The 10,419-nt window shown below is 27.2% G+C and overlaps 1 protein-coding gene across 2 annotated transcripts in view; it reads left to right on the top strand.

The window, feature by feature from the left end:
• LOC100570101 (nose resistant to fluoxetine protein 6-like) overlaps window positions 1-10,419 on the top strand; it is a 16,393-nt gene that overhangs the window by 5,402 nt on the left and 572 nt on the right. Inside the window, exons 4-12 of one of the 2 annotated variants that reach the window (XM_003246202.4) lie at window positions 440-531; window positions 1,204-1,388; window positions 3,223-3,386; window positions 3,528-3,696; window positions 3,841-4,034; window positions 4,889-5,030; window positions 5,109-5,312; window positions 7,065-7,207; window positions 7,346-7,455. In XM_003246202.4, coding sequence (XP_003246250.2) covers window positions 440-531; window positions 1,204-1,388; window positions 3,223-3,386; window positions 3,528-3,696; window positions 3,841-4,034; window positions 4,889-5,030; window positions 5,109-5,273 — 1,111 coding nt within the window. In that variant the 3' untranslated portion in view covers window positions 5,274-5,312; window positions 7,065-7,207; window positions 7,346-7,455. Of the gene's footprint in view, window positions 1-439; window positions 532-1,203; window positions 1,389-3,222; window positions 3,387-3,527; window positions 3,697-3,840; window positions 4,035-4,888; window positions 5,031-5,108; window positions 5,313-7,064; window positions 7,208-7,345; window positions 7,457-10,419 lie in introns of those variants that run through there. The other variant, XM_016806530.2, reaches the window with a different exon arrangement.

Genomic DNA, 10,419 nt, shown 5'->3' with positions numbered 1-10,419 from the left:
GAGTGTTTTAAGATTCAAATGTTGACAAAATCAGTTAAAATTTCGAATTATTGTATAGACTTATTATAGGATGACTGTCAGCCACTGACAGACTGACTGTGCTCAGAATCATTTTTCATCGTATCAAATCCATTAAAGTGACCTACTCAATGACACACTCGAAAACTACTATACAGTCCAGTGTCTTCCCCGGTTCGAATGGATTATTGACTTTTCTCCAACCAACCTGGAAGGCTGGAAATAATTAAATAAAATACAATTATCTACATAATTAAGTATAACCAATATTAACGTATTGCAGTTACATTATGTTTTTAACGAAAATATTGTATTTGAATTCAATATTATAATATGTTACGTGTTTTGGAAAAATTATTTCTATTTTGTGTTATAATAATGATTTAAAAATAATGTTGTTGTTTATTTTATTTATTTTTAGTGCATTCTTCGTATTACTTGTTATGATCTGCTGTGGTGTGACCTTTTGTCATTTCATAAGACTATCGCGTCAACAAAATAAAACTTTATCAAGTGAGTGATTAACAAATTGTTAACATAATATCAAATGTTCGAATCCTTTATACTTATGAGTATGTTATATTTAATTTTACATTATCAGCTAAGTAGGAAATCCAAAGTAATGATATTGTGGTTTTCTAAATGTATTATATCAGATTAAATTTTTTTTTACCGATTGTAGTTGTAGGGAAGGTTGCGAATATATAAGTAAGTACTTCAAGGCGTCAATCGTTTGTGTGAAAACCTATACATGTATACAATATTATACTTATAGTTGATTTTCAATTTTTTACTATAGCAATTAAAAATATATCCTTATACTCTATATACCTGTTTCCAAAAAATATCATACTTATTACTGTGTTTACAACGACCAGTTAATATTAATAGATACTTAATTTATTCATAAAAAATTGATACTTAAATAATGGTTTAGATAGTTCTGAAAATCTATAATGCAAGTTTATTCACATATTATGTTATATAATTATTATGATATATTATCTACGAACTTATTCATGCATTTTAAAAATCATTATTATATTTCTGTGAAATAAATATCAAAATATTAAATAAAAATTAAGAATATTTTAGATTTTTAGTAAAATTATGATAAACTTAACTTTGATCAAAATCGTTCAACAATAGGTGTAACTGTGGTGTAACTTATTTTTTGTTTTACAGATGATGAATTATTCATTTCATTTTCATTTATCAAGTCTCTCAAAGAATTATTAAAATATGATGAAAAGAATGAATTAAATATTGCGAATGGTATGAAAGTGATAACCATGCTATTCATTTTATTTGGTCACAGATTCATGTATTTAGCAGGAAATCCTATGAGTTATCCTAAATTTGTCGAAAATGTGAGTTAAGAAAATATTAAAAAACAACAATTATAAATTATGTGTTATTCACTGTGTGCTACATACTTACCTACAGTGGCACCCAGCTAGTTTAAAAATACTCTGGCAGACTAGGTAAAAAAATATAAGGCACCACGTACCTCTAAGAAATTTCAAGCAGACATATAACTATAGGTAAGTTACCTATATAGTTATATGTGTAAATGAAAAATTTATCTATTTCATCTTTCTTTTTTTACACCTTATATCACGCATCAAGAACCTTCGGTTATTTTCTTCTATATTGATGACAGTATCGAGTATGAGTATAGGTAGTGCCTATCTTAATCAATTAACAATCTCGATCCCGATTTCTACAATTCTTAAATTACTACCTAGGTACCTACTCTGTAAAATTTCCAGCGTGGATCCTCATTCCTCAGACACATTGACATTGCAAGAAATACAAAATATGTGGAATTTGGATATTGCCTAACATATTATTTAAAAAAATACATATAAAATACATTTCCTTCCTTTTAAATCAATTCACCTCCCGGGGTTGGTTACCATGGTAATATGGACACACAGACATACCTTCATTTGTATATATATATAGATTTCACCTTTTCCAGTAAAATTATAAATACATTACTTAAGAAGCAAAACTATTAGGTACAAAGTTAGTATTTTAATTTTTAACGAAGGAATTATTTTAGGCAGACTTCCATTATATCTGTTCTCCAAAGGTTAAGTTAAAAAGTTAATTTTTGTTAAACTTTTTAACTTAACTAGTTAGTTTATTTTCAAATCAACTTATGAACTTAACTAGTTTAATTTACAGTTGAAATAACATAGCTTTTTTCAGTTGATTTTAAAAAAATCTATCAAGTTAAAAACATTTTGAAATTTTTCGTTTATCCGTAAATATTACTATACCAGTATAAAATAAAAATAATCCAATACAAAAACACAAACATTTCTGTTATTTTTCTTGATAACATAGTTTTGTGTTAATTAATATTTTTTATTAAGTTGTAAATATTTTTTTTTTATTTATTGGTCTTAAGCCCGGCAACTAAGGCCATTAGCTGTAGGTATTATAGGTTTTTGGAACGGTAGGGGGAACACACGTTTTTTGGTGTTTGGCAGAATTTTCAAGTGGGCACCCGTAGGTATCTGCCATTCCCGAGTGGAGGATGGCGGCAATTCTCAACAGCCGCCGTGACTCGGCTGAAGAAAAAAAATATATCTGTTAAATTATTAATTTGAGATGAGTGTAGTTTAAATTAGTAAATAATAGTAAAGTAAAAGTAAAATGGTATACAGTGTGCATTATGATAAAAGTTCAATAAAATTGTCTTTTATAATTTATAAATTAGAAACTAGAAAGACATATTCACTCTTTATGTGATTTACATACTAATTAAAGAAAAAATAGATTACATTTTTTTAAACTGTGTTAAGCTAATATATTTTTCTATATTAACTTTTAATATTAAATATATATTTTAGAGTTAAATTTATAATTTGTTAACTGTTAACTTTCAACTTATCGATCTTGTATCCTCTTAACTTAACTTAACTTGAATTAATTATTTTCATTTACTTGCCCACCTTTGCATAAAATTATGTGCGGCCGATCTAAACGATTAAATATCGTTGATTTATGACACGCGACGCGCCACATAGTGTGCATATGATATGTAATATTATATGGCCACCTTTGCTGTTATCTATTTAGTTAATTTTACTAGATAGATTTAAGGCTTATTTTTTTTCAACTATATTACTTAAACTCTGTTCAAATAACAATTCTAAATACCATTAATTAAATTACTCCTAACAATTATAGATTTACATACATGGACCTAATATATTATTGACTAGTTTGAATCTAGTAGATCCGTTTTTCTACCTTAGTGGTTTTCTCATGTACATTACAATCTCTCCGATATTCCTGAAAGCCGGATCAGTATGGATAAAGCTTGCGTCACCGGTTATCTACCGAATAGTAAGGTAAAACGTTTTTGTCATACCTATACACTGTTATATCGAATGTAATTTTACGTTAATATACGAACTAGTGGTTCATAATATTAGGGCGTAAGGAAAATATTTGGTATCAATAATAAACAAAATCTTAATTTATGATTTTAGAATGTTACCGGCTTATTGTGCAATGATGGTGATCACAGCTAATATCGTACCTCATCTTGGAGACGGGCCACTTTGGCCCCAAAAAACCTGGAACGAAGCCGAGACATGTAAAAAGTATTGGTGGACCAATCTGCTTTTTATAAGTAATTTTATAGACGCCAAGTATGAAGTAAGACTTATAAATTATAATTATATATTATATTTGTACCTAAAGTAAATACATTGTACCTAGTTAAAAAGGAAATTATGTCTACAAAAACTATATAATAGTCTATATTTTAAGCGTACATACCTAATATTTCATATTAAACAGTGCCTATATGTGAGCTGGTACATATCGTGTGACGTTCAGTTCTTCATAGTTGGAGTTGTTTTAGTTTACATTTACACAAAGAACAATAAATACGGAATTGGATTGCTCTCTACCATTGTTATTGCGTCGACACTTACGCCATTTATAAGCACGATTTTGAAAAAAAGTGATGGAATACTTAAAGTACACCTTCCGTAAGTAAAATACAATGATAATATTTTAATATCCACCTAAGTAAATTCGAATCGATTTTTGAGCTATGATAGCTATCTTATAAATAAAAAAGGGCTGGTTGTATTTAAAATTTGATGCCGGTATCCGGTATTTGTTTACCATCGGTATTTTTGGTTCTTACTGAAAATACCAAACCTAGGCAGTTATCGAAAATACCATAGTACCATACTTCGGCAACTACCGGATCTTGGTGAATTAATTAGTATTTCCAAGTTTCCAACCTAGGATAGGGCTATTATATATATAATGTCATATTTATTATATTAAAATAATAAATAATAAATGTAGGCATACGGTATTTTTAGTAATTACTGTGGCACGGTATTATCGTTGATAACGGTAATTACCGATTCACTGTACCTATACCGGTATTCTAAAATACCGAAAATACCGCACCAGCCCTAAAATAACACCCATACGATTATTACCAATACATTATAATATGTGCCTATTATTAATATAGTGTATATTACTTTATATTTATCAATATTATGCATTTAATTATTTATGTTATTTTTTGTGATTCAAAAGTGCTGTAAAATTTTAAATTTGATGAGTTTATTCTCACGCACGGGTGTAAATAGAAGCAGCCGTGTTCTGTCGTACTGCAGTCACAGTACAAACGTCAAGACGTGTTCTCAAGAACGAAAACATAATTAATTTTTAATGCTGTTTTTTGAACACGAGAAGTCTTCTTGTTGTCTTATCACTTAATAATATATTAACACATTTTAATCATGTAGAGGCCAACTATTAAACCGTTAAGCTATAGAATTAAACACGTAGCTATTAAATACAAGCATATCAATTTCAGACTTTTAGAAAACCCCAGAACTTCTACAACGTTTAATGAGTCTTATAGAGCAAGTCACATGCGAGCCACGCCTTTTTTTGTCGGGTTGGCAATGAGCTTGGTTGCTAATAAATTGAAAAAGACAAAAAAAAAATTATCAGTGGTAAATATCGAGTACAGACATATCTATTATCGTTTATGAATTGCAATCATATTATGGACTGCGATTTTTATGTTTTAGTTTACTGTCTACGGAGGAACGTTAGTTGTAGTTGTGGTCTGTTTGTGGGTACAGTTTTACGGTGCTTTATTTTATGTGAGACATAGACCTTATTATCTATTGGAACATGCTCTATATTCGACATTCAGGCTGAATGATTCAGCCATTGGACATGGACGACAATAGCTGTGTGGGTCACTATTTGCTATTACACAACTGGTTACGGTAATTTGAATTTTAGTCACATGGAATGTTGTTAATTAATTTATCCTTTTACACTCGTTAAGATAGTACTATACCTATTATTTATTAATAGGACTCGGATTCATATGTATTTATATAAACAAAGTATGTATTTATACAATAAAACTATGTACAAAAATATGTGCTAAAGAATTAAAAATATATGTATTATCAAAAAAAAAAAATAATAATAATTAATAATATAATAAAATGTAATAAAAAATGTTTATTTATCTAACTATATTGATTACAAACATTTATTAACATTCATTTTTAAATTTTCGAATCCAAATACGCCGATATTGTCGTAAAATCTTAATAATAATTAGGGCCCAGAAGTTTATGCACTAAAAACTACGGAAATATGTATGCACTTATGCGCTTAAAAATCCTGATATATCCGTTTAAATATGCTTATATATTTTTTTTAAATTTATAAATATGAGGAAAAAAAACATTTTTATTTCAATTACAACATTTAAAATTTACAAAAAAAAACATTATTTCATTAATTTATATATTATATTTTTAAACAATTTACAATCAACGATTTTGATAAATTCTCAAACATAAACGACCGTCTGTTATCTGCCAACATATTTTTGTACACTGAAAAGCTCCGCTCCATGTCAACCGAAGAAAATGGTGCGTATTTAAATATATTAAATCATCATATGAAAAATCTTCAGTTAAATTATCCATTGTCATTTCTTCCAGCATAATTTTGGAAATTTTGGATAGTGTTTTAAAGCCCAGATTCTTTTCAATAACTTGTTCAAATTTTTTAGAAATTGTAATGCCTTTGGAACATTTTAATATAGTTATAACACAATATATTATAATACAATATAAGAATATCTAGTAAGTATTTTTTAATATAATTTTTTTTTTTTTTTTATATACGAATTTTCATACTATATTTTCATAAATTATAAAATATGCTCTAAAATTTTAAAACCACTAAATATGCAAAAATATGCACTATAAACTTTTGATATGTTTTTCGTAGTGTCTTGAAATGCATGTCTAGCTCACTTAGCAATAAATCTAATGGCTCAAAAAAACATGCAAATCCATGAACTTCCGGGCCCTAATAATAATTAATAATAAAATAAAATTTAGTAAAAAAATGCATATTTATCTATAGTTATCTAATTATCTTGATTACAATTAATAATAACATGCATTTTTAAATTTTCGAATTCAAAAGATCGTCAATATAATATATAGTCATGATAACCTTCCAATTATTCTAACTCTGAAGAAAAGACATTAAAAAAATATAATATTGTCTAAATATGTGAGAAAAAAATTGAATAATTGTGAAATATGTAAAAATATGTAAAAATATGTAAAATCAAATATAGTTCGTTTTATCAAAAATCTTGTGAAACAATTTTATCACTTGCCGAAATTAGTTTATCATGTCGCAGAGAAAATATGTATTTACATATAAATCCGAGCCCTATTTATTATTACAATTATAATATTAAATACAGTCACTAAGTTTTGGTTGCTTTGATAAAAAATTCAACGAAACCAAAAATATGTATGTGTCCGAAACTCCGAATCAAATTTCGTTTTCATATAGACGTACATACAATATTATTTTTACTATAGCAGTACCTACTGAAAAATTTAGAAATCGGATTTCATTATTATAAACTATCATAAACCTTTACCTAATATTGAAATTATGTAATACGAATTTTAATTTTTTTTTATTGCCTACAGGTCTTTTAACAAAAATTGTTGATAACAGATTTATTGTACCCATGGGGAGACTCTCATACTCCGTTTTCTTAGTGAACCTAATCGTTATGATAATGTCTCAGAGTTCTCAAAGACTACCCACTTATCCATCAGCAAAATCAATGGTAAGATAAAAGATAATATTTGGAACATCAAATAAAAAATATTATGAAGTCACTAAATAATTTGCATTGTCCTCTATTGCAAAAAGATTGTTCATAATATATACGAATATAATATTGTTTCAATTCGTCTGTTTTCAGTTGGACGCTTGGATATACGATGCATTTAAAACTTATTTAATGGGCTTAGCATTATACTTAGTCGTAGAAGCACCGTTTGGAAATTTGACTAGACAAATGTTCGGGCGAGGGTAAGTTATTACTTAATTATTATTTTCATACGTGGAAATTAATATTTTGGTTTGGTAAAAACAGCATTTTGATATGTATATGTCTTATGGCTGGGGGTTATTCTGTTAATTTGTGCGACACCGAGAATGTTACCATGCCGTCATTAGCGTTTAATGTAATGTGTGGGCGTTTGTGTGTGCGTCGAGCGGTGGGGACCGGTTACCGGAAATTAGCGATTATACAAACGTTATCGGAATCGCGGTGGCGTATGATCTATTAGTAACATTAGGTATAGTCTGTTGTATAATAAATGTATTAACAATAAAAATAACTCATTATAAATTATATAAATATAACTAATATTGGTTAATTATGAGCGGAGTGGAGTGGTACGGGGTTACCCCGCGAAATGTTTGTCCACTTCTCCGCTCATCTAAACTTTGAATATTTATAACTCATGAACTACTCGTCCCAAATTCGATTTTCATGTATCAAAATATTAAGAAAAATATTCTGCTTTGGAATAAAAAATTAAAACCCTATGTTGTCATTCAAAAAAGTAAAAAACTTAAAAAATTATAAGGATAAAAAATATTAAAAAATATAATTTTTTAAGAAAAACGTTGTTTTATAAGCGACTTGAAAGTATGTAAAAAAATATTTTCAAAAAAACTTACACTTTTTGAAATAATGAGTGTTGTTTGATAAAAGAATCACCCTGTATTATATATCATATAAATATATATTTTACTTTTACCTATATCATCATGAAATCATTTATTCTTGACAGTTGACTTTAGAAAAACGTTATAAAGAATCAACAATAAGTTCTGGTGACTTTGTCGGAAAAACTTTAAAAATAATAAATAAGTAGGTTATTTTACAATTATTATATAATATCTTATTTAATGAGTATTTAATAACTAATTCAAATATTAAAGTATAAAAACATATAGATACAATAGCAGCTGTACTTCAGTACCTAGGTGCCTACATTAAAAAAAAAAACAAATAATTAAGTGATAATTCAAAGGGTATAAATAGCGCATTTATTTGACGTAATGTATAAGGACTGTATATATAGAAGGATTGCATAAGAATCAGTGATTAAGTTCAAATTTATAGGATGAAGTTCAAACGATTATTTTTTACTACATATTTAATCATAATTTGTACCTTCGGTGTAAACACGTAGGTTAATAGTTACATCATTGTGGGGCAATAAGATAGAGATAGTGAAATATGGCTTTTAACGAAATGATAAGACCCTAAAGGCCTGAAATTTAATGTTACGGAAGTGAACACTACGTAAAGAACTTCCCCGTCCTTGTGTACTACCCAGCACACATAAATATAAAAAGCGGGTAAGTGGATGTCGCTCTGCTGTACAATAGGTTACAATTGGTCCCGGTAATGAATGGTATCAATTTTAAATGCAATGACATAATATCATTGTATATGAAAAATGATTCTGAGCTTAGACGGATTGTAAGCCAAGGATATTTTATATTATATTACAAAAAATAAATTATATAACACAAAAATAAAATAGTTCTTCTTCGTTTAAAGATCTAATTTCGTCCAAATTTGGACGTAAAAAACCATAAAAAAAACTATGTTTTTGTGATTTCTAACTCAAAATAATTTGCACATTTTCGTGATTTTAAATCTTAAACTCTATAACTATTCAAAATAAGAGTTTTGAATTTTGAATATTAAGAATTTTAAAATGTTAATAATATTTATTTTGGAAAATGTATTTAAAAATCTAAGAAAATTGTTTTCAAGCAAATTTCATGTCAAATTCAAATATGTTTTCAGAAATTAAATAGGATAGACAATAATATAATTTGCATAAATTTCATACTATTTACCAAAAAAAAAAATAATAATAAATTAATTAATACTTTTGTAATGCGTTATCATCATAAACATGCACGAGCGAGAAGGCTCAGCTATTTAATTTGTACCATTGTACACACACACTTAATATACGCCACATTCATACAACCTATAATATGCACACACATCAAAAATTGCCTATATTTAGCTCCTTAAAAACAGTCAGATCGTATACCTTTATAATTATTAATAAGTGAAATAGCATCGTTTTAATTACTGTGGCCTGTGACTTCGCAGGGATATTTTAATAATATTAATTTTACTCAGAATCCGATATTTTTAAAATATCATTCCTAAATCTGCCCTAATCACTGCAGATTAGTTACTAATAACTAATAATACAAACCGGTAGTATTAATTGTTTTATATAATATATTAATATATAGGTATAAAAAAAAACAATATCATAGAATTTTTTCAAAAATTATAATTCTTACAAAAAAAAATATTTTCTATTTTCATTCACAAATTAATATAATAATTTCAATTAACATAGACAATTTTAATTTTAATTTGGGTTATATTAACTTTTTTTGCATGTACCCAAAGATTTAATAAATCAATAGTTACATCAAAATTACACTGATTTATTACAACAAGTAATCAATTTTGTCGGTAAATTAATTTTAAATGTTCATTTGGCACCCACTTTATCCAATTCACTAAATTTCAGCTGTTGAATTTGAGAATTATTCAATGACATGCCAAAATTACGTTCGATCGTTTGTTTGATATCAACTCCCATCAAGGAATCCAGTCCTAAATCAGCTAAGGTAGACGCAGGCTTAACAGAAAGCGGATCTTGTATTCCTAAATAATAAAAGAAAATATTAAAAATGTCGTAGCATTCATTAAAGATAAGTACTATTATAGAAATAATATTATATCTATGCCAAATTCAATTAATTTTGTAATTTATAATAAATAAACTATTAAGAATTAATCAGTACTGTAAAATGTTAAAATACTGTGGAATGGCAATTTTTACGGGAGGACAAAATAGAATTATATTCCAAAACCTATTATTCTGTACATACATAAAATTATTGGTTCACTGATTAAGTATTTAAGTAATAAGCATT

Source organism: Acyrthosiphon pisum, chromosome A3 (assembly GCF_005508785.2).
Source record: "Acyrthosiphon pisum isolate AL4f chromosome A3, pea_aphid_22Mar2018_4r6ur, whole genome shotgun sequence".
Lineage (NCBI taxonomy): Eukaryota > Metazoa > Arthropoda > Insecta > Hemiptera > Aphididae > Acyrthosiphon > Acyrthosiphon pisum.
This window is presented reverse-complemented; position numbering and strand designations above follow the sequence as displayed.